At 40.2% G+C, this 26,001-nt stretch overlaps 1 protein-coding gene across 4 annotated transcripts in view; it reads right to left on the reverse strand.

Annotated features, from left to right (window-relative positions):
- The window catches only part of chst10 (carbohydrate sulfotransferase 10), a 58,834-nt gene extending 34,397 nt beyond the window's left edge, over positions 1–24,437 (reverse strand). Inside the window, exons 1-2 of one of the 4 annotated variants that reach the window (XM_043691694.1) lie at positions 24,064–24,437; positions 9,537–9,669 (exon numbers count right to left, since the gene is read on the reverse strand). In XM_043691694.1, the coding sequence (XP_043547629.1) occupies positions 9,537–9,648 (112 nt within the window). In that variant the 5' untranslated portion in view covers positions 9,649–9,669; positions 24,064–24,437. Of the gene's footprint in view, positions 1–9,536; positions 9,670–16,990; positions 17,119–20,871; positions 21,116–24,063 lie in introns of those variants that run through there. The other 3 variants (XM_043691696.1, XM_043691695.1, XM_043691697.1) reach the window with 3 other exon arrangements.
- Between the last annotated feature and the right edge of the window lie 1,564 nt (positions 24,438–26,001).

Consider the following 26,001-nt stretch of genomic DNA (forward strand, 5'->3'; position numbering starts at 1 on the left):
CAAAAGAGAATAATCTGGTGGTGGCTGTGGTGAACTCTTTTAAGATAGGACAGGTTAAAAGAACAGTTAATAAAACTTATAGGTCCTGTATATATAAAGATGTATAATACAGAGATGGGCTGAGAAGTTAAACTTAAATAAAGTACTAGTTTGAACCCAGCTGAAGTGACCTTGTCTATTCTGAGCACCACACTTTACGAAGCGTGCAGTGGCTTTGGAAAGAGTATAAAAGAGCTTTACGAGAATGGTCCTAGAGTTATGGCACTACAATTAAGTGGATATCTGGAAAAAACAAGGGATATTTGGTTTGTGCTGGGTTTAAAATCATGAAAGGTTTAGATAGGCTAAATGGACAGAAAGATAGATAAATTTGAAATGCACTACCTAAGAGGATGATGGATACAGATTCAATAGTGGTCTTTAAAACACAATTCAAAAATATTTGGGCAAACATTATAGGAATATCAAGGAAACAAGGGGTTAATGGTTTAAAAAAAAAGGATTGTTGTTTGAAACAGCCATTTTACAAACATAAACACTCAATACATTTAAGACAGCCCTGAATATTCTCAATGTGATACTTCCTACTTCAAAACTATTCTTAGGTCGAGTATTATTAGCCTTTTCCAGACCTCTCTGTACTTTGTTTCTCATCGCTAATATTTCATCAAGGCATCCTCACCCTCTGATAAATTAGGTTAAATCCTTCCCACAATTTAGGGGACACAATAGCCTACTGGTATTATTGCTAGACTGTTAATTCAGAGATGATCTGGGCATGTTCTGGGAACTGGGATTCAAATCCTGCCATGGCAGTTGGTGGAATGTGAAGTCCTATAGTTATCTGGAATTAAGAATCTAATGATGACCATAAATCCATTGTTGATTGTTGGAAAAACCCACCTGGTTTACTAATGTCGTTTAGGGAAAGAAGCTGCCATCCTTGATTGGTCTAGCCTACATGTGACTCCAGACTCACATAAATGTGATTGACTTTTAACTGCTCTGTTAGGGATGGGCAATCCGTACCCAGTGATGCAAACCAATTCACTTTGAATAGAACCCTCCCGTCACACAGCTTGTCCCATAATAAATGTGAAACCTCACTGCACCATACCTTCAACTATATATCAACTGATCCTATTGTATTACATCCAATAACAACTTCTCTTTAAATGGCACATTTAACATGTGAAATGTCCCAATCATTATCTAATGTTGGCATGGATATGTGGTTACACGCTCATCTCAGTGCCAAATAGGACACCAAGAGATAGGAGAAGTGTTTAGCAAGTGGAGAGAAACTGCTGAGTGGTATAGTGAAAACTGATGCTTTGTCTTCAAATGATGTTGCTGAGAGGATTGAGCTTTAAGAACATCAAAGGTAATTGTGCAAGTGTGAGCACAGAGGGAATACAGATGATAAGAGCTTAATGATACAACGTGTGATGCAGCTAGATATACAGGGGAACAGCTAACTAGTTTCTAGCTTATGTCATTGGCAATCGTGCTCTAATGAACCTAATTGCCACCTAGGTAATTCTGTATCACTGGTTATGAGTTCTGTGGGTCCTTGTGTGGCTGATGATCCCAATCTCAGAGACGTATCTCTGAGCACATATTTGGCAGGTGTTTTCCATAGGCTTAAGTGGTCCTTGGCCTTGAGATCATTGGCACACTTTTCTCCTCATCATTTTCTGTACTCTCTCTTACCAATGGACGTTCTTGAAGAATTATGTCGCATCACGCAGCAGTTTCCTCCAAGTCAGGATACCTTTATTCAGAAGAAGCTATGTGCTGACATCTGTATTGTTTTTCTTGAGAGTTGCCTTCAGGGTATCTTTTAAGCACTTCCTTTGTTCTCCTCTGATTCGAGTGCCTTCCTTAAGCTGTGTGAAGGCGGCTTCCTAAACACATGGCCGGTCCAATGGAGTTGGTTTTCTGATGATCTTTGCCTCAATGCTGATGCTATCAGCTGCTTCAAGAATGTTGATGCTAGAATACCTGTCCTGCCAGGGGATGCGGAGAACGTGTCTCAAACAGCATTGATGGTACTTCTCAAGAGTCTTGAAGCGGCGTCTGTATATTTTCCCAAGGTCCAGACCCATGTAGAAAAGTAAGTCAGATGACTGCCTTATAATCAGGATCTTGGTATCAGCGCTGATCTCACAGTCATCAGAGACTCTCAGCCTGATTGGACATAATATTGAATCGCTGCATCCATGTCAGCCTTAGATAAGAGGCAGATCCCCAGGTAAAGGAAATGCTCCACATTTGAGAGGACATCTTTGGTGATCTTAATGAAGGGATGGACCAGAACTTGACCCTGGAAAGGGTTAGTAAAGGATTCAAGTCTTCTTGTTGAAGCGAAGACCAATTCTTCAGAAAGCTTCCACAAAGATCGTAAGCAAGGCTTGAAGATTCTCTTTTGAGACAGCAGAGATAACATTATCATCCACATAGTCAAGTTTCACAATTGAGGTCAATATCATTTTCTTCTTGGATTTCCACCAATTGAGGTCAAAATGTTTTCGGTCCATCCTGTGTCATTGGGAAGCTTACTCTTGACAAGATGAAGAATGGTGATGGTGATGGAGAAAAGAGTGGAGACAATGACACATCCCTGCTTGACCCCTGCCTTCATTTCAAAGGATTCTGTCACATTTTCATCAGTGAGTATTGTTGCCAACATCTTGTCATGGAGGAGATAGAAGATGTTGATGAACTTCACTGGGTAGAAGGTCTTTGACAGGGTCTTCCATGGTACTTTCGGTTTGACTGAGTTAAAAGCCTTGGTCAGATCAATGGGCGCATAGAGTGGTTGGTGTTGTTCCTGGCAATTCTCTGAGTTTCTGAGCAGTGTATGTCCTTGGTTTGGTCAGACACCACATTGGCTTTCAGGAAAGATTTCCTCAGATTCTGGGAAAAGACACCTAGCAAGTACTCGGGTGATGATCTTTCTGAAAGTAGAAAATAATGAGATTCCAAAGTTGTTCCCATAGTCCACTTTGTCTCTTTCTTGAAGATGGTAGTGATAGCAGCATTTCTGAGATCGACAGGGATTTCTTCTTTGTCCCAGATTTTCAGGAACGGTTGATAGAGGTGAGTGGTAGGCTTTGCTCCTCCAAGTTTCAAAATCTCTATGGAATCTTATCTACTCCTACGGTGTTTCCATTCTTCATGTGTTTTATTGTAGCTTCAACTTCTGCCACACTAGGTGCAAGTCCATGATCATCTTTGATAGGATATCGGGGATTTTCTCAAACAAGTCTTCACTGATGATTGTATTGTGGGTTATGATTTTCTTTGAAGTGTTCTCTTCAGCGGAGACTGACATTTTCTCTGTCTCTTACTCTGCAGCGGTTTGAGGTCAAGGGTATTGGGTCTGTATATTTGCTTTGGTGATATTGAAGAAACCATGGGTGTCATCCTTGTCAGAATTTATCTACTGCAATGGACTTAAGGGAAGAGAGATAAAGTCTATACTAGGAAACATCCAGGGTGAACAAGAACAATGGCTCAAAATAAGACTAGGGCAAAAATGCAAGTGAGAATGTAGTTGAGAAAATCAGTCAACACAAAATTTCTAAAGTTACTGGAAGGACAAAGATTACACAATTGGGATTTTCAAAATGCAGATGTAAGTCGACATTTTTTCTGAGGGAAACACAAAGAATGAGATAGGATTGAAAGTGGAAAGGAGGTTGTGCATGGAGAGAGGCACAGTGAAGTACAATGTTAGCAGTGAGGATGTGTGGGATAGTAAGGACAAAGAAATAGCAGCGAATATGAATTAGGTAGTTTATATGGAGGAAAAGATTAAATAATCGGAAAACCAAAAATGTGAAATAAGATGGAAATCACATGGTGAAGGAAAGTTGCTTGGACACAGGTTGAGCAAAGAAAGCAATGAAGATGCTTCAGAAAGAACTTTTTTTGACTGAGGTAAAAAAAAAATTCATTTTAAATGAAAGATGAGACCAATGATTGGTAAAGGAGTTCTTGTTACCTTTATGAATTCTGGGAAAGAGATCTGTAAGCTCCATCAGAAATATTAAATATTCATACTGATGACAGAATCAATGGGGTTGGTTTAAAATTAAAAATTATTAATTTCAGTTTCTATTTGAAACATCCTAAAGCATGGCTCTTTGCCAAGAAATGGACGAAGGGAGTTTTCTTTCATTCATATGGGTGTTTCTCCCAGAAGACAATTAAAGATATGTAAGTTGCAGCTCATTTGGAATTGGTGAAAGAAAAAAAAAGTTGAAATAGTTACTTAGTTTGAAGCTCGAGGAAGAAAACCACAGTGATCCTCACAATGAAAACTACCTAGCTCTGTGAGAGAAACAGTCAGCTGAAACAGCTAGCTTGGAAACAGCTGTAAAGACACTGTGAAACAAACTGGGGAAAGCAAAATTTATGCATGTCCAAATTCAGGATATCTTTGAAGTCTATAGTTGCAAAATTTATGCATGTCCAAATTCAGGATATCTTTGAAGTCTATAGTTGCGAGAAGCCACCTAGCCAAACGTTATTGGAAAGAGCGCAATTAAATCCTATACTTTAGAGAATACGAGAACAGCGAGGAGAATTGAATTCCAGAGGGCTGTGACATTTCTTCGGGTTGGTCACAGACAAAGTAAATTAACCTTAAGTTATCATAACAGAAGCGAACTATTAAAATTAAACTCATAGCATATGTAGTTATAAACTATAGTATTAAGTTAAGAGTACTTGCTTTAAATCCTAAAGTGTGAAATGTTGTGGTGTAATTTCTTACAGTTAATCACTGAGTTTGCAAATTTTTCTTTAAATGGTAATAGCCTCTGCCTGAACATTCAGGGGAGATTTACAAGGATGTTGACGAAACTCTTAAAATGCAGCTAATGAACAATTGGACAATTTCGGAATGTTCTGCTTGGAACAGAGGAGGCTGAGAACAGAATTGATTGATGTGTCCAAAATTATGAGTGGCTGGACAAAGTGGGTAGGAAGCATCTATTTATCGTAACAGAGCTGTCAATGACCAGGAAGCACTGATTTCAAGAAACTGATAAAAAGTTGAGGGTAGACAAGGAAAGCTTTATCACCCAGAGAATGGTAGAGGTCTGGAAATATCAATTTGAAAGGGTAGTAAAGGCAGAAATCTTTGATTCATTTAAAAGAGGAGCCTGGAAGTACATCTCAAATAACAGAAGGAAAATATTAAAGTTGGATTCATAGCATATGTAGAATCATAGAAATGTACAGCACGGAAACAGACCCTTTGGTCCAACTCATCCATGTCGACTAACCTAATTTAGTCCCATTTGCCAGCTACTGGCCCATATCCCTCTAAATCCTTCTGATTTATTTATCCATAACTATTGTATTAAGTTAGAGTACTGGTTTTAAATCCTACTGTATGAAATGTAGTGTAATGTATTTCAGTTAATCATAGAGTTTTCAAACTTTACTTTAAGTGTTAATGGTTCTTACCAGAATTGTAAAAATCAAGACAATGTAGGAATGACAGTCAGGAAACCAAAACACAGAATGATGGTTACTACCACCAACTGGGCACATGATCTCACTTTCTTTGTTGTGGAGACCCAGTGTATTTAATATCTTACCGAAAACCACCTCAAACCATGATACTGATACAATAATCAACAAGCATTAAGGTAACATGAGCTTTATTTACAGGTGAACAGTTACTCTGAAGTGTAAGTACTGGAGGAGGTGCGTTGGACATGAGGAAATTGGCAAGATTACTCCACAGCACTAGGTGGAAAGTTGATAGTTAGGGATGCTGCTCATAAGGAGGCAGCAATAAGTGTCCTTAATGAACTTTTTGGAGAATGGCAGGAGAGTAGAAAGATTAAGAAATAGTGAAGAGTTGGGTTGGGATTTCAAAGAGCAGAGAACTCATGAGGCGAGAAATGATAACACGGGGAGGTATTTAAAAGAAGAAGAAAGACAAAGATGTGATAGTTTAGGTCCAGTTTAGTCACAGCCAAATGTGCCTACAAAAGGACCTAGGCTATACAGGCAATTAGCAATTATTAGTAAATGGGGAAGAGGGAGGCCAGCATTCAAGTCAAAAGCTTTGTGATAGGATTAAGTTGATATAGTCAACTATATCAGAGTCAACGTGAGGCACCAAACTATTGTCTAAATAATGGACAGACTTTGTAGGGAATCCAGAAACTATCTGAAGGGTATAGGAATTGCAGGATAGAGAGGAATTTCTGTGGTAGTTTGTAGAATAGGTCGTACAGCTGAAAAACAATATGAACTGGAGGTTACCACAACATCCAGAGCTGTGAAGAAATATACTTTGGACTATGAAACCCAAACCAGGAACCAGATTGTGGATTATGCTCCAAAACTAACATAACAACCACATGATCTGAAAGGAACAATAGCAGAGGAGAAAGAACTGCAAGCTGATCAAATTTATCTTAAAATATAAATTAACAGGGCAGCATATCCTAGGCACAGAAGCTGCCGTAGTCCACTGCAGAATTATAGTCTTGATCTTTGGAGAGGTCCAGAACTTTGGAAGCCAAAAGAGAAAAGATACAGTGCTTGCTGAGGAAAACCCAGAAAAGGCATGGTATGTGCATCGGCAGTATCACCTTAAACTATACTATACAATATAGAAGAATTAGGTCAATCAGTCCATTAAAATTGCTCAACCATTTCATCATGGTGGATATATATCTCAACCCAATCTTCTGCCTTCTCCCCGTAACCATTGATCCCGTTACTAATCAAGAATCTATCTCTATCTTCAATACACTCAAATGATTTAGCCTCCACAACTTTCTGCAGCAGTAAGTTCCAAAGATTCACCACATTTTGGCTGAAGCAATTTCTCCTTATCTCAGTTTTAAAGGGTTGTCCTTCAATCTGAGGCTGTGCTCTTGGGTCCTAGTCTCTCCTACTAGTGGAAACATCTCCATGTCCATTCTATCCAGGTCTTTCAGCATTCTCCCCCTATCTTTCTAAAGTTGTGTCTTGGATACTATTCCTAAGCAACATGTTCCGTTTAGAATGACTAACAAAAGCTGCCACAGTCCCAATGGACCACAGGATGACTGGTGATCAATTTAACTTGAAGGTCACCACAATTTAGACGAGGTTGAGAAAGAGAGGCTTTCATGGTGACCTCAGCCAATAAGGAAATTGAATTTATGCTGTGGGCATCAATCTGCATTGCATGCCAACTGTCTAGCCAACTAAACTAACCAATCTCTAGTTTAGATACAGCCTTGAAGAAGAACCAATAGCTGAGTACCAAAATGAAAAGGTGCCAACCAAACCTTCCATTCCAATTTACTTTTCATATTGTTGAACAGGATACCAAAGGAGTATAGCAGCCTCTTAGAATTACATCTGGAAAGACATTTGCATAGAACCAAAAATTCTGCTTGGCATATAATTGTGTACAGAAGAGAAAATGAGGTCTGCAGATGCTGGAGATCAGAGATGGAAATGTGTTGCTGGAGATGTGTTTCCACAAGGGATGAACTCTGATTTCACCAGTTTCCTCATTTCCCCTCCCCCCAGCCTGTCTCAGTCAAATTCTCCTGTTCCCTAGATGCTGCCTGACCTGCTGCGCTTCTCCAGCAACACATTTCCATATAATTGTGTACATCCATCTGACTGGTCCATGTGCCATAACTAAAGTCAGAGCCTGGTGGAGAAGGGTATCACCAGAAGCAATCAGCTTCTTAATACAGTTTCAGTCTTTTTCTAATTAAGAAGAAGTTCTATCTAATGCAGCAGGAGATGTTAAGTACATCCAATTCCAACACTTCCCTTAAGCATCAATAACAGTCTTACCCTCTGCCAGCACTCGTCGTCAACCTGCAAAATACTCCAAACACAGCTCTTTGCTGTGCTCTACCTCTGAGATGACAGAACCACACAGTGAGGTTAAAAGTTGAATTGAAAGAAGGTCCAGAATATCAAACCAATTATTTCAGGCAACTCAGATGACGTGGTGCTTTACCAGGTGAAAGCATTATATCATGTAAAAAATATAAAAGTCAAAAATCTAATGAAAACATTCATTCAAAAGTTGACTATTTTATGCTGCTAATCTCAACCATACTAAAACAAGGGTCAAGTAACAGCCTCTAAACACAGTGATTTTGGTACTTTTTGTTTCCATATATTAAACATTCATACTTTTATATTACCATTGTTATCGTTGAAGTTTGACATAAAAAGTGTTATTTTTGAAAGATTAATTGGAAGTGGACAGGAAGTTCTGAAAACATTTCTACAAATCTGCTGTGGTATTACTTAAGGTTGAAAGTTGAAAGCCTCAATAATAGGGTGGTTTCACGAAACAATATAATCAGGGACACTGACTGACCACTTTGTGACCTGTGAAAGAGGTGTAGGTTTTGCACAACTGGAATGGGATCCTACTGTCTTGCTGTAATTTGAAAGACAGCAAAGGTCAGAAAGCATTGGAAAGGAATGCTGGAATTTGAGGTTCCAGGAACACTGAAGTGAATTCTAGAAACTAAGGACACTGAAAACAATTGTGAGGATCAGAAAGTGTTGGATTAGGTAGGTGTCTAGATCTTGGACAACTGGGTCTTGATTCATTCTAGAATCTGCAGTCAACAAAATGTGATTTAATAATTTATCAACATTAAAGTGGATCCTGACAACGGAATAGGAAGACATCAGGGTGGAGGAAGAGTCTAGAAAATGTTCATAATCCATCAACAGCAAGTTTCCGTCATTGGTATGATTGGATATTGTGGCATTATTGGGTATTGTTAGGTTCTACCAGCACAGTACTGGAGAAAGCATGGTCCAAAACCCTGTGGCAGAAATATTAAGAGCAAATATAACCTAAACAGTTCTTTGCAACTCATACACCAATACACTGTTATTATTCAGTGCATTCATGTCCATCACTTGATCCTTCAGAAATTCCTCTCCCTAATGCTTTGCCCAGTGTCACGTGATGTTATCCTTAAATTACTACTTTAAAGAAATAAGAGATAAATATTCTGCTTTTCAAATCTGATATGAGATTAGTGGCTGTGAATGGGCAATTTCCCATTAATTGGATCTGGTATATGATTACAATAGAGATAAGCATATTGCCAAAGTTGGCAGAAGTCAGGATGAACTCTGAAGGAACAAATAGCTTCTGGGTGTTTAAAAAGTTAAATGGCGAATAAAGCAAATATTACAATGAGGAATTATGTTTAACAGATTTCAGGGATATTTGTTTCAGTCAATTTGAAATACTTATCCAAAGGCTTTTCAAGAAACCTCTTTCAATCACATCACACTTTTGCCACTTGTATAATTCATAGCAGAGGTTTAGCATAGCTTAGTCACTTGTCTACTCTAAATGCTGTGGAAGGCTCTAAAATGGAGTTTAGAAGGAGGAAAATACAATCAATCAATTGTGACAGTACAATTGCTGCTATTACCAAATTAAGACCATATGTGATAAATCCCAAAGGCTGATTATTCTGAAAGCAAAACCAAATAATCATTCACTTCTGACCTACCTTCTTTATCTCTGAGACTTAAAGTAATAAATTTACTGACAAACAGCAACATGAAAACTGCCCATCCACACACAGCCAGCAGCAAGCATCGGTGCCGCATGTTTTCAGACATAAGCCATCACTTGTGTGTTCTCTGCAAACATTAAAAAAATAATAATTACAAAATATTCCATGTCCTAATCTACAGTTTTGGAAGCAAAGGTAAGTTACAAAATATTCAGATCTACATTTAGGCATGATGCAGATCAAATTCTTTAATAGTTTTCCAATCTAATCAATTCAAAATTGTTTCAGTGGTGAAAGAAACGTTATTGATGATTAGTTGTGATTTAAAACAGTTTATCCCCAAAACAGTGATAATTACATTTTCTTTACCTTGGAACATTTCATTACATTAAATAGAGGTTGCTGTCTTTGCTTTCATTTTGTACTTTAATTAAATTTAGCTTACCAGATTATACATCAATTCACAGGTTTCAGAGAATGAAACCAGTGGGAAACAAGGCCATCTAAACTATTAAACTTGTCATCAAAAATGCACCTTTTATGCTTAGGATAACATAGATTGATTCCATGAAATTGTTTGGTAGATTATTTCAAATACCATTATTGATATCTGTAATAATTTCATTAATTTTCACTTTGTTTCAATTTTAGCGAGCTTTCAAGAACTAATTTGGATTTACTTTGTCCATCCCATTCAACATTTGAATTAATTTCTTGAGGTTAAATGCTTTGTCCAGACTCCTAAGTTCAAGAAAGATTCTCCAGAACTTGCTGATTTGTATTCCTTTCATACTTGGTTTTGGTCCTGATAATTCTTCAAGAAGAACACGATGGTTGAAATCAAACATAGTGTTCTTCATTATTGCCTGATCAACAGTTACAAAACTTCACCACAATTTCTCCAGATTTATTTTCTAATGATCTGGCTAGAAGGTCTCGAACTTTATCATGGCCTGTAATGCTTCTTTATATTGTCTTAAAATTATAAAAGTGATTTGTCTACTATTATTTCCAGACTGCTTTCCAATTTATTTTTAGTGATTCAATGATATTTATAATAAAGCTAGTTCCATTTTTAACATAATATTTTATATTAATCTGTGGTCATTTTAATTTTTCATTCGTTAGTCTAATTGCAGTATGTCTTTGATTTCAGTGTTCATTTTATTGACTTGAATTTGAAACAATCAAATTCAAAGAACAATTTTTGTGGTTCTTTACTCAATACTTACCCATTTGTTTGACAGTACATTCTTCATCAACACCCTATTGTGATTTTTAACCAGGTTGTTTTTCTTATTCTTCCTAGATTCTTGTGGTTTCTAATTTAATTGTTATTTTTGGAACATTGCTCAAAGCTGAGCGTTCAATTCACCAGGTCATAGCGAGTTCCTGTATCCTTTACCTATCTAATCCTCAACCTCCAGAGGAGGACTGAATAAATACCTTACCCTTCAGTATACAGAAAAACTAATTAACTGGTTTGTAAACAAGATAACAATTATGCCCAGAACTGCACTGACAGTTCAACTGAACAACCAAAATATGGAATAAAATATGGCTCAAGAAAATGTTGCTAAAATGTGGTATAATTACGTCAAGAATCTGAATAATACAAATTACTATGGAAAAGGGAAACATTTCCAATGTACGTAAGCAAAGTGTAATTGTAAGAAGGAGCATGTGACCTGCTTTGTAGATCAGTGGAGAAATACAATACATATATAGGGAAACGAGGGAGACTATACTGAAAAGTTTGCACAAAAGAGACTGATGGCAGTGCCAGAAATTTGGAGACATCACTGAAGGGAAAAGGATTAAACTTTGAATCAGCAAAAGCTCATTGAAAACGTCAAGGGAATATTTATAAACTTCTTTCTATGACAATTTACTTCAAATCCTATGAGTATTCTTAAACTGGCAAGACTTTAAACATAGCAGATTGGAATTTACTATGAAGTTTTCTAAAAGCTGATCATCCTAGTTCTCATTGTTCCATTTCCTCCATAAATTATTTCCAAATGATGTCATTGTGCTTTGATCTTTATAGTTACTTACCCTTGAAATCCATCACCTTTGCAATTTGATACTAAGTTGAGAATAATAGCAAAAAATTTACAAGTTGTGCTTAAAAAATTGCTTTACTACAGATGCATTAAAGATCTTCATAGGCAGCACGGTGGTTAGCACTGCTGCCTCACAGCGCCAGAGACCCGGGTTGAATTCCCGCCTCAGGCGACTGACTGTGTGGAGTTTGCACATTCTCCCGTGTCTGTGTGGGTTTCCTCCGGGTGCTCCGGTTTCCTCCCACAGTCCAAAAATGTGCAGGTGAGGTGAACTGGCCATACTAAATTGCCCGTAGTGTTAGGTGAAGGGATAAATATAGGGGAATGGGCCTGGGTGGGTTGCGCTTCGGCGATGTGGACTTGTTGGGCCGAAGGGCCTGTTTCCACACTGTAAGTAATCGAATCTAATCTTGTAGTCAGTGGTACCACTTGTACTGGTCTAGAAGGCGGACTTCAAGTCATATTTAATGTTAATTGACACCAGTGTTGTACTGAGAAAGTGTAACTGACTCAGATGAGAATAAGAGTCAAACTATCAGCACTTACCATTATAATGGGCAGAATCTGACAGCAGACTTAAACATGGAAACTTATAAGTTGCTATCAGAGATACGCACTTCCTCTGGAGGGTGTGCTCTTGACATCCTCACCAATAGGTTCATCAATGAAGTCATTGGAATTGTGAGATCTTACTGTATCTGACTGCAAGTTGTGCAATAAAAGGAGCTTTAAAAAGTGAAAGTCGGTATAGTCATAATTTTGTTGGGGTTTAGCAATGTACTAAATATGGCTGAACAACGTTTCCAATCCTGAAAAATATATTTTACTAGTGTAAAATCCCATTCCCTTCAATGGAACATTATTGTGGGAGCTTGTTTCTTAAATACTGAAGATATTTCCTTATTATTCTATCTTTCATTTATCTCTGATTAATTGGAATTAAGTACTATTGCATATTTTTACTTCTTATGCATTAGTCAAACCAAAATTATATTTCATGCTTTATACTTGCTTATTTGGACGCGCTGCATCTCAATGTGGATACATCAATTTAATTGGTGTGCAGCAGTCACAGATCTTAGTTGAAGGTACTGTGCTGAAAAAGTTACCACATCAGAGGAAATGTTCACTGACAAGATAGCAGGAATTCTGTGGGCCACTGTCAGCAAGTTGAACAGGGAACATAATTCCTTTACTGCTGAGAGCCATTGCTGATGGTTCCATATTTTAGGGAAAGAGTTTTTGAGATATCAAACATTCTACTCAAAGACACGCATAGGAATTTTCTTGGCTACCTGGTCAAAATTACTCCTCAATCATTACCATCAAATAGATACCCTCGCTGCTACAAACATTTGCTATGTACTAACTGATCATCACATTGTTGCTTTGTAGATCAATCCCCACACTTTGAGTAATTAATTGGCTGCAAAATGCCTTGAACCATGCTAAGAACCGGATAGTGCTCTATAAATGCAAGTCTTGCTTTGCTGCCCTTAAATGCAATTTTCCCACCCTGTGTCAAGTCACTTTCATTGTATCTATTTTGCATCATATGAGCATGGTAATATTTCAAAGTTGGGCGACAAAAAAAAATACACTTGCAATGAATTTATGACTTGCTTTGGAGGCAATTAGATGTTGAAATGACTCCAATGTATAATAGCATGAATTTATGTGAAATGTCTGTTGAAAGAATGAGCAAACTACTGACATCACACTTCTATTAGAATGCCTGTAATAGAAACTTGTAATAGAACCCACCTATATTTATATACTCTGGAAGTACTGTAAACAATTGTTACAACATGGAGGCGAACCCCTCTGTTAATTAAACCAAACATCCAGAAAAGTTCACCTCACCTCGTAATCTGTTAAAACATGAGTGACAGAGAACTCCCAGATTCCACTATTTAAAGAAAATAACATTAATTTATTTTTAACTCTAAAAGTGAACATTAAACAACAACTATTCACAATTCTAAGCCCCTCTTTCTCTTAACTGCTTACTATCTGCCTCCACCTCTATAATCATCTACTGTTCCAGTAAGACACTCATTAAAATTACATCAACTTAATTTCAAAACAACACAGTTGCTTGTATTCTTCTGTGTCATTACTCTTCCAGCTAAGAATCTCCCTGGGTCATCATCTTTCTTTTTAACTGCAAGAATGTTTCACATGAAAAGGTACTATTGATAGTCAGTATTTTCTAATTTCTTTCAGAGCAAGATATTAGATGGGCACTTAGCTCTCCATGAGTTTCTCTCTCTATGGCAGTTGTTCTCTGACCAATTTTCAAAACGTCTGCATTTTACATCCCCCATCACAGGACTGTCTCATTGGCTTATGTTGGCAAGACAATAAATTCAAAATTCATTAGGTTTTAGTATGCCGAGGCATAATTTAAACTTGAAGAGTATGGTGCTACAAAAGTACAACCAGTCAGGCAGCATCTGAGGAGCAGGAGAATCAATGTTTCAGGCACAAGCCCTTCATCAACATTGATTCTCCTGCTGCTCGGATGCTGTCTGACCGGTTGTGCTTTTCTACCACCACACTCTTTGACTCTGATCTCCAGCACCTGGAGTCCTCACTTTCTCCTAGCATAATTTAAACTGACTGATTAAATCTGAATTGTTGTCAAACCAGCAACTAAAACTCAGTTTTCCATTTCACAGCCAAATGTTACATATTTTCAATTTTCCAGTATACTCTGGGACTGTCATCTAGTCATATACATAGATGTTTGCAATTTCTCAGTTCAGAACAGCATTCTTTCTGTCTTAAAAGGTATATAAACTTCTCTCTTAAACTTCATAACACAATGGTTAAATCATAAACTAAGGGTGGTAATGGTATTGTGGTAATGTTATTGGGGGAGGAATCAGAGGTCCAGACTAATGTTCTGGGAACATTAATTAATTATTAATGTGCAATATAAAGGCAATTTCAGTAATGATGTCATGAAACTACCATTGAACGTTGTAAGAACGCCCATCTGATTCATTGAAGTCCTTTACGGAAGGACTCCTAACCAAAAGCAATGTAACTGACTCTTAAGTGCTCTCTGAAATGACCAAGCATACTACTCAGTTCAAAGATAATTCAAAAGAGGCAAAAAATGCCGTCTTTGCCAGCAATCCCCCCTATCCCATGAAAAAGAGAAAAGAAACTTGAGTAATACAGGTTAGAAACTTATAGTTTAAACTTTCAAAGGTTAAACTGTGTAGCCAAATACATTAGAAGCATTCGACAGTTTTATAGCAGTAGATGGCAATTAAGCAATTAACAACAGTAAGACATTTCATGAGTATTGCCATTATGAAAGACAGTGGATTCGAGTAAGTATGTGTAAGAGACAAGGCAGCTACCTTCTGTAAGAAGTGAAAAATAATTTGCATTTGTACAGTATCTTTCACTGTGCCCCACTTGCTTTATAGTGATTAAGTTCTTTGTACTGTAGTCATTCACACTGTAGCAAGCATATACAGCCAATGTGCACATAGCAAGCAACCACAAATATAATTAAGACCAGAATCTGTTATTGTGATAAAAGCAAAGTACTGCAAATACTGTAAATCTGAAATAAAAACAGAAAGTCTTGGTGAAACTCAGCAGGTCTGGTAGTTTATGTGGAGGGAGAAAAAAGAAACATTTCGAGTCAAATACGACTCTTCTTTAGAAATGTTTTTGTGATGTCAGTTGACAGATAAGTATCATTCAGGCCAAAGAACTTACAAGATTACTAATAAATGAGGCCACAGACTAACCTTTCACTTGAAAGTTGGCATCTCTTGCAGTGCAGTGCTCCCTCAAAATGCATAGTATGTCAGTATATATTACATTCTCAAGTTTCTCCAGCGGGAAATGAACAGACATCTTCTAACATAGAAGCTGGAGTATTACCGCTGAGCTGAGTGGATGGTCTACAGTACCTCCTTCTAAAGTGCTCTAGTCAAATATATCAGTTACCAAACCAATTTATTCCACTGAACATCAAAAACACCTGTATCATAATAACAGAGACCTGTGGTCCAGAACAAACCAAAGTGCAAGCTATGATAATTGCCATAACACTGGCATTCACCCAAAAATGCAGGAAATTCAGGAGTGCCTTGTCCTGAAAAATCAAATCTGGCCAATTACCAGCTTTTCAACCTACTTCTAGTCATCAAAAAAAGCAATCAAACAACACTTAAGCTGCACTTAGATTGGCTAAGAAATAGTTGGTAGCAGTCTTGCACATTGTTCAGCTCTATTTGTATTCCCCCAGATAATGAAACAGTCCATACCATGTAGACGACAGACAGCACATATGGATTCCTGGACTATATCCCAAACTTGGGCAAAGAAACGTAAGTGGTATACAAGAGGGCATTTTATTTTGTGGGGCACAAAATTATCAGAAAGCCAACTGACCAGCCAGCTGAATGGCATTGCTACAACAGCAGATCAGAGATTGGAAATCCTAAAAAAAAGGCCTACATTCTGTTCATCACCTAAAACGTAAGCCATGTGATGGAAATGTCCCATTTGCCTAGATGGACACATCTGCAAAAAGACTCAAGAAATTTTCCTGAAAAGACCACAACGTTTTATTTTTCTTTATTTTGGATTGCAAACCACAATGAGGAAAAGGTACTGCTCTAAACCAAGGGCTGTAGAAGTTGTTGCATATTTAAAACAAGTTACTAGAACTCTGTGAGTTGGATTTAACTGTTACTTTGCTCAAGCAGCAGGAAAAGATGTCTTACAGCAGGTGGAAACCAAGAGCAGCACCAGCCATTCCTAAAAACGAGGTGTTGATGGATTAGCTTGAACAATAAATGCTGCTACATTCAGTCATGAATGGTGATCCATAATCTACTGACAACAACAGCATCTACCTTTCAATGTGGAAAATTCCTCAGGTATGTTCTATTTAACAAATAGAAGGACAACCCAACCCAGCCAATTAGTGACCTGGCCTGCTCTTCATCATCAACAACATTACAGAAGGGGGTCATTGACAGTGTTCTCAAGATGCAGCTCCTGAGGCAGAACCCACTCACTGGCGCATACTTTGGAGTCTGCCAGGACTAGTCACTTCCTGATATCATTCCAGTCTTAGTTAAAACATGAACAAAAGAAATGAACTTCAAGGATGAGGTGACAGTGTCATTAAGGCAGCACTTCACCAAATGTAGCATCAAGGAGCCCTAGCTAAACTAGAGTCAGTGAGATAAAACAAAGAACTGTAAATGCTGGAGATCTGAAACAGTATCATTGACACTGCCAGACCTGCTGAGTTTCTCCAGTAATTATTGTTTGTGTCCATTTTAGAGTCAATGAGAATTGAGGGAAAGTTCTCTGCTGGCTAGAGTCATATCTAGCACATACCCAAATGGCTGTGGTAATAGCAAGTCAATCTTCTCAGACTCCAGATATCAGTCCCAGGAATTCCTCAGGGTAGAGTCCTAGGCCCAACTATCTTCAGCTGCTTCCTAGGCCTAGGCCCAACTGCTTCATCAATGATCTTCTCACCATCGCAAGGTCAGAAGTGGAGATAATCACTGAAGATTGCATAATGTTCAAAACTATTTGTGATCCAGTGTCAGAAATGCAGAAAAAAAAGACAGAATTGATCACATATTGTTGCAGCACACTTTTAGAATCACTTATGATGGAAGTATAAGGAGATAGCATGTACTTTAGAAGCAATAAGTGAAGCAAGGCAGAAACAAATTTAAAATAATACTATAGCTTATTATATAACAGTGGGTTGAAATTTGAAAGTGAAATGTTTATTTAAATTGTGAGATGGACTTAATAATCATAACTCATTCCCCTCAAATGTACAAGAGTGTGAGGGTAGATAGTTAACACTATAATCAAAATGTACGTGCTTTTAAATATTCTACTAATTTTTACTGTCACGTCTAATGGAACAAGGCTTAACATTTCACCCATGTTCTTGAATGTACATCTATCTATTAAACGTGGAAACAATAATACCTTTTAATAAAATGATTCATATTAAAATTAAGTTTTCAAATAAATATATATTTCATAAAACTGACACTCTGTACCAATCACAGATTGAAAACCTTTGAATATACATTTACAGTATTATTGAGCAAACTCTCGGGTCTTTTTTAATTCAAGTGAATATATTAGAATTGCAGGCAAATAATAAACTTTGTTAATTTTTTTGTTATGATAAGTGTTAACAAATATATATACACAAAGGCAGGAGAAAACAAGTCTACAATATTGTAAATGCAACTTATCCATGATTAACACACATTATTTCTAAAAACTTTATGTTTAAAATTTAGCCTATTTCAGGTGAAATGACATTTGTTTGTGCTGTTCATCCATTATTGATTTATACAACAATATAAGACTTCCTTATGTAAACACCTCTGGTGATGTCGCCCATGAAATCACCGATGATCCCATGACCACACCCACTCCAGAGACAGTCTCCACCCCCACTCCCAACTCCACCTCGACACCAGGTCCTCTCCGCCAGACCTGTCAGAGTTTTATCTTCCCCGCAGACCTCCCCCTCACTGAGGATGAACGGTCAGTTCTCAGTATAGGTCTCACCTTCATCCCACTATGCTCCCAGGTCAACAAATTTTATACGCATTGTGACATCAAACTCTTCCTCCGCTGCCTCCACTCTCACTTTTCCCATCGAGACTCCCATTCACCTGCCAAAGACACTTTCTCCCACCTCCAACATATGCCATCCACTTGGAGACCCCATCCTGGTCTGTTACCCGCCTTCGACCTCTTTATCTCCAACTGTTGCCGTGACATTGGCCACTTCAAATTGCCCACCCTTCTCACCAACTCCAACCTCTCACCCTCGAAAAGTGCAGCCTCCACTCCCTCTGCTCCAACCATAACCTCGCCATTAAACCAACGGACGGAGGAGATGGGGGCGCTATGGTAGTTTGGCGCACCAAAGACCACACTGCTGAAGCCAGGCGCCAATTCACGGACACCTCTTCCCAATGCCCCCTCGAACACGACCTCACTTCCCATCACCAAACCATCATCTCCCAGACCATCCACAATCTCATCACTTCAGGGGATTTCCCTTCCACAGCGTCCAACCTCATAGTCCTCGAATCCCGGACTGGCCGGTTCTACCTCTTACCCAAAATCCATAAACCTGACTGCCCCGGTTGAACCATCATCTCCACCTGCTCCTGCCCCACCAAAGTTATCTCCTCATATCTTGACACTGTCCTGTCCCCCTTGGTTCAGGAACTCCCCACATACATCTGGTACACCTCTCATAGCCTCCATCTCTTCCATGTCTTGTTTCTCCGGCTCCCAATGCCTCATCTTCTCCATGGACATCCAGTCCCCCACCCCATCTGTGTTCAGCAGAGACCATTCCCTCTGCAACTCTGTCATTAGGTCAATGCACCTCACCAGTCCACCTCCACTCTCAGCACTTTCCCTTGCTGCCGCAAAAGGTGTAAAACCCGCGCCCACACCTCTCCCCTCACTTCCGTCCCCTCACTTCCGTTTCACACCCAGCAGAGATTTTCCTGCACAGCAAAACACCTCATCCACTGTGTCATTACTGTCGATGTGCTTTCCTCTACATTGGCAAGACAGGATACCAACTCGCGGAACATTTCAGGGAACATTTCTGGGACACATGCACCAAACAACCCCACCACCCTGCAGCCGACCACTCAGCTCCCCCTCCCACTCCACCAAGGACATGTAAGTCCTGGGCCTCCTTCACCACCAAATCCAAGCCACCTGACAACTGGAGGAAGATCTTCGCCTTGGGACCCTCCAACCACACGGCATTAACATCGACTTCACCAGTTTCCTTATCTCCCCTCCCCCACCCTATCCCAGATCCAACCCAGCACTGGCCTCTTGAACTGTCCAACCTGTCCATCTTCCTTCCCACCTATCTGTTCCATGCTCCCCTCTGACCTAACACTATCACCCCCCCATGTGCATCTACCAATAGCCTTCCTAGCTACCTTCCCTCCACTCCTACCCTCCTATTTATCTCTCAGCCACCATCCCCCCCCCAACGTTCCTGTTAAAGGGAATATGCCTGAAACATCAATTCTCCTGCTCTTCAGATGCTGCCTGACCTGCTGAACTTTTCTAGTGCCACACATTTCAACTGTTATGTAAATATCAGCCTTGTAATTACACACAATCAGATAGCTGAACCAAATCAGCCTGTCTATCTTTGTATTTACAACACAGTAAAATTAAGTTGTTAAATCATTCCAATGATTCCTAACCAGAGTTTTGAATAACCAATCCCATACTTTTCAAACCATTAATATCCAGACACTGGTTTTGTATTATAAACAAAAGACTTAACTGTTTACTACAACCACAATAACTTTAGCAGAGAGATGATTAGTCAACATGGTAATCTAAGTCCTGTAATGCCTTAACCTTAAACCAAACTCATTTGTTTTCAGTCCCCATTCACACAAAAGGTATTAAGAGATAAGTGAAAGAAAACAACAAAACTGATCAGATTAATTAAATGGTTTTCATGATGCTTTGTTTCACAGCATAGATGTGGGGTTGTCCTTCTGTAACCACTAATCAGGATCACCTTCTCAGTATACCCAGGCAAAGGTAGCAATACTTCCAACTCAGCTTTCTACTCTTTGGGCTTCCAGAAGCTGGTGTCAGAGATTAGGCAGGGAGCTTTCAAATCTTCATGCTGTGTTGTCAGCAGCAAAGCTCATTTCCCCAGAAAACACAGTTTTTTAAAAAAACTTCAATTCTGGTTTTGACCTGAGATGCTGATAGTCTTTCCCTGAGGCCTCAATTACCATATAAAACCATCTCTTCCAGACTTGCTGGAACCAATTTTCATGAATTGACTTAGTTAATAGCCAAGTGATATTTCTTTAAACATAGTACTCTTGTTTAGTCTGTTCTTTTCCTTTTACCACAAGCTGTCCCTAAGTCCACATCAGTTTCAGCTCATATTTCCCAGTTCTCAGCTCCAAAGCAAAATTGATAAAAGAATAAAAGCAAAAATACTGAAAAATCATCAAGGGGCCTAAAAGCCTCAATTCATTGGAAACACTTCATAGCTGGTTTGGAAGGCTGTGGACACGAATTTCACTTCCAAGACTTAGGTTAGAATGCTAAGCTGGCACTCAATTCAGGAATGAGGGAATGCCACACTGTTTCAAGTATAGGCTTTCAATTAAGATATTAAAACAAGATGGGCAAAGATTCCAATAACAACGTGTATTTACATATCTTAAACAAAATAAAAAGTTTCCAAGTTACCATACAGAAGCTAGTGCATGTTCAAGCTTCTGTATTTTCTGCCTGATGGAAGAGGCTGTAGATTATTATCAAGTTGTGATGTTGGCAACCTTTCTGTCGCAGCGAGTTGAGTAAATGAAGTCTAAAGATGAAAGGCTGGCTTCTGTGATGGTCTGGGCTGTGCACACCACCTTGTGTAGTTTCTTACGGTCCAGGGCAGAGAAGTTGCCATACCAGGCCAATATGCACCCAGAAGAAAGTGAGGACTCCAGATGCTGGAGATCAGACTCGAGAGTGTGGTGCTGGGAAAGCACAGCAGGTCATGCAGCATCCGATGAGGAGAATCGACTTTTTGGGCATAAGCCCTTCTTCAGGAATTATGCATCCTGACAGTATGCTTTCAAAAGGTGCACCTGTATAAGTTTGTGAGGGTCCTGGTGGACATGCCAAATTTCCTGAGCCGCCAGAGGAAGAAGACCTGCTGTGCCTTCTTGACCGTCGCATCTACATGTGAAATCCAGAACAGATTGTCGTTTATCATCACTTCGAGGAACTTAATATTCTCCACCCTCTCAACCTCAGTTCTGCTGATATAGATGGGGGCATGTTCTGTTCCTTTCTTTCTGAAGTCAATGATCAGTTCTTTAGGTTTGCTGACACAGAGAGAGGTTGTTTTCACTGCACCACATCGCCAAGCCCTCTATCTCCCTTTTGTATTTTGATTCATCATTGTTAGATATCCGTCCTAATATGGTGGGTGTCATCACCAACTTGTAGATGGTGATCATTTGGAATTTGTCAACACAGTTGTGGGTGTCCAGGGAGTACAGTAGTGGGTTGAGGACGTATCAGTGTTGAGTGTTATGGGGGAGGTGCAGTTACCGATCTTCCCTGATTGCAGTCTGTGAGTCAGAAAGCTGAGGATCCAGTTACAGAAGGCAGAGCCAAAACCAAGGTCACTGAGTTTGAGATTAGTCTGGATGGGATAATGGTGTTGAAGATGGAGCTGCAGTCAATGAGCAGGAGTCTGATGTGGGTTTCCATGTTGTCCAGATGTTCTAGGCATGGAAGGACTAGGGATATGGTACCTGCTGTGGACCTGTTACATCAGTAGGCAAATTGTAGGGGATCAAGGCAGGCTGAGAGTCTAGAGTTGATTGGACTATGACCAGCCTCTCAAAGTACTTCATAATTATTGAGGCCAGAGCCACTGGGCGGTAGTCATTAAGGCACTTTGCACTTGCTTTCTTAGGTACGGGGATGATGTTGGTCTTCTTGAAGCAGTTGGGGACGTTGGCTTATAGGAGAGACAGGTTGAAGATATCGGTGAATTCCTCTGCCCGCTGGTCCGCACAGGATCTGAGTGCTCGGTCGGGGACACCATCCGGGCACATCGCTTTCCTTGGGTTGACTCCCAGGAAGACCAATCTGACGTCTGCAGCGGTAACTGGAGGAACAGGTGTTCCTGGGGTTGTTGAGGCAGGCATCACCACACCACTGGCATTCTGCTCAGACCGAGCATAGAAAGCACTGAGCATATCAGAGAGGGATGTGTCTCCCCTGTTTATAGAGAAGTAATGTTATTAACTTTACTGGTAGTTTTTCTTCAGATTAAAAATATGTTAATTGTAAAGTAATAAACTTGTCACCAGTTAAAACAAATTGTTTCTCACTCTGCTGTTTTCTGCTACTCCCACGTGGAGATCTTGTGTCATAGTATATCACACTTAGCTGTCTTTGTCATCTTCTCACATCCACCATAACGCTTCTGCAACCGCGATGTGACATCCTTCATCCAAGTACAGATAGGCCGACCCCTCTTTCTGCTACCATCTACTTTGACCTCTTGCAAAAATCTCCATACCTTTTCAGTTCTAATCAAATTGCTGAAATACAGACATTTTCTTTCCTGCATGGCACTTGAATTCTCTTGGCCCTCGTAGTTTCAAGTACCTCTTTACTTGTCTTATAGTCTACATGGAGTTTCTCAGCATCACATTTAAAAGGCCTCTATTTTCTTCCTAAGATTTTAACATATTGTCTGGGTTTCTAAGTCAGAAAGTGAAATGAATTTAGCGTCTTATGAATGTCTTCCCTGTTACAAACTTTATTGCAGTTAACACATTCAACTTCACAAAATTACTTTCTATCTATCCCTCTTCTAACTTTGGCATTACATCTACCACCTGCCTGTTATCACTTGTCCAATTGTGGAGAGGTAGTAGTTGGTAGCATGCATGGTTCAAAATACCCCATGAGGTAACCTCATTAGAAGCATTGTGAGAGGAAGGTGAAAAGCAAAGGAATGAGAAAAGCTGCAACTTGGAAGGTTGAGAAGAAAAGTGCAGTTGGATAGTCTGCGCTGTATTGTTCTATGTTCTATGAGAGTGTGGTGCTGGAAAAGCCCAGCAGGTCAGGCAGCATCTGAGGAGCAGGAGAATCGATATTTCGGGCTCAGCTGTGCTTTTCCAGATGAAGGGCCTATGCCTGAAACGTCAATTCCCCTACTCCTCGGATGCTGCCTGACCTGCTGTGCTTTTCTAGCTCCACACTCTTGACTCTCTACTCTGATCTCCAGCATCTGCACTCCTCACTTTCTCCCCCAAGAACCTAGTATATTTCAATGTGCTCAGAGGAAACACTGTTCTGACCACTTACTTATTTTCATGTGCTATTTTTTAAATCTAAATAGACCTGTGCAACTTGTGCTCTCCCTGGCCGATCCAAGTCCATCAATCTATTATCACTTTGGCTCGTTATTATAACTCAGTTCCTCTTTATCACCCCTAGACTGTCTTCTATTAATCATGCCTCCTTTCACTTTTCCACTGTCAAGTACATTGCTCTCGGTCCGAACCCTGCAGCACTGCCCTGTGCCCCCTGATCTTTTTACATTCTTGCCATTGGCTCAGGCTTGATCCCCTGTTAAATAAGCCGAAATTTTTCCGTACCTTTCCGAAACGATAAGTAACTTAATTAAAATAGTACTGAAAATAAAAAGCTCCCAAAAATTCAATAGTACAAACAATTGATAAAGATGCTGCTGTAAATTAGAAAACTTGTCCACAATGTACAGATCATACTCAGGATTTAAAATGTCAGAATAGCTTGGATTAAATGGCTGGATTGTAATCGCTCCCATGTAAACATCATTTCGGATACAATAACTGTTTACTTACCACCCTCTGTAACGGAAACATGCGATGATACCAAATTCGTCCGTTGCCTGCCAGCCAGCTCCCACGATGAAATGTTGCCGCTCCATTAACTTGGAGCAGGCTCTCCGCCCAGAACAGCGTTGCCGCCCTCGGTCTGCCCTCCAAGCTGCGCACAAAAGTATCAGGAACCGGAGCAAAATCCGGGCTCCTCCTTCAGTCAGGTCTAGGCCCGGATCGCCTCACCAGACGCCGAGCAGTCCTATCCTGGGCCCTTTTCACTAGCACACAGCCCGCCTACAGCAACACCAAAAAACCGGGCCAAAAACCGTACTCCAGCTGGCCGCCCATGACAACCACCACAACAACAACTGGACCGGGGACTTCAGCGCCAAGGTCCTCCCAGTGGACGCAGCCCGGCACTGCAGTGCCAAGGTCCTCCCAGGGCTCACAGCCCGGCACTGCAGCGCCAAGGTCCTCCAGGTAGACGCAGCCCGATACTGCAGCACCAAGGTGCTCTTGCTGTGCACAGTTTAGCGCTATGATAGTAAATTCCTCCTTCTGGAAGGCAGTGGGCCATTGCAGATCTTGGACCTCTCTCGTGGGAAAATGATTTGGGGATGCCAGTGTTGGACTGGGGTGTAAAAAGTTAAAAATCACACAACACCAGGTTATAGTTCAACAGTTTTAATTGGAAGCAATAGCTTTCAGAGCACTGCGCCTTCACAATCACCTGATGAAGGAGGAGTGCTCCGAAAGCTAGTGCTTCCAATTAAACCTGTTGGACTATAACCTGGTGTGTGACTTTTAACCTCGTGGGAAAAGATAGGCACCACAGAAACGAGGTTCTTCTGGCGTTCATTGGCTGTACAACAGATCCAGGGTCCACCTGATGGAGAGAATCTAGCAGTGCAACTCCAGCATCCTAATACTGTAGACGCAGTTAGGCAACACAGATCCTGGCTCTCTGCCTTTATTCCTGATGAAGGGCTTTTGCCCGAAACGTCGATTTTGAAGCTTTTCGGCTTCCAGCACCACTGATCCAGAATCTGGTTTCCAGCATCTGCAGTCATTGTTTTTACCACAGATCCTGGGTCTGTTGATGCAGTCAGTTCACCACTGCAGTGTCAAGGTGCACCTAATGAACACACAGTCTGTCACTGTATCACTATAACAAGGCAATTGATTTGGTGTACATAGACATACAAAAGGGCAATAAACTATGGATGCTGGAAATCTGAACCAAAACAGAAATTGCTGGAGAAAGTCATAGGGTGAAGTCATCACCATACATTCTAATCTTTGCCTAGCCACAGCCAGTTCTGAAGAAGTCACTGGACCTGAAATGCTAGCCCTGCTTCTGTCCATAGATGTTGCCAGATGTGCTGAGTTTCTCCAGCAATTTCTGTGTTTGATTTAGACATACAAAGGGTTGGAGTACAGGCTTGTCTACAAAGTTAAAGCACAACACAATTTCAGAACTGAGGAGGTATGGATACAAAAACAGAAATTGCTGGAAAAGCTCCACAGGTTTAACAGGATTCTTGAAGAGAACATCAACATTAGTAGGGGTGGCATGGTGGTTCAGTGATTAGCGCTGCTGCCTTACAGTGCCAGAGACCTGGGTTCAATTCCTGCCTTGCACCGCTGTCTGCATGGAGTTTGCACGTTCCCCCTGTGTCTGTGTGGGTTTCTGCCAGGTGCTCCAGTTTCCTTATGGGTGGCACAGTGGCTCAGTGGTTAGCACTGCTGCTTCACAGCACCAACGTTCCAGGTTCGATTCCATCCTGTCTGTGTGGAGTTTGCACATTCTCCCCATGTCTGCGTGGGTTTCCTCCAGGTGCTCCGGTTTCCTCCCATTGTCCAAAGATGTGCAGGTGAGGTGAATTGCCCATAGTGTCTGCATTAGTTAGAGGGAAATGGGTCTGGGTGGGTTACTCTTCGGAGGGTCGGAGTGGACCG

The sequence above is a fragment of the Chiloscyllium plagiosum genome, chromosome 6, assembly GCF_004010195.1.
Source record: "Chiloscyllium plagiosum isolate BGI_BamShark_2017 chromosome 6, ASM401019v2, whole genome shotgun sequence".
NCBI classification, from domain to species: Eukaryota; Metazoa; Chordata; class Chondrichthyes; order Orectolobiformes; family Hemiscylliidae; genus Chiloscyllium; species Chiloscyllium plagiosum.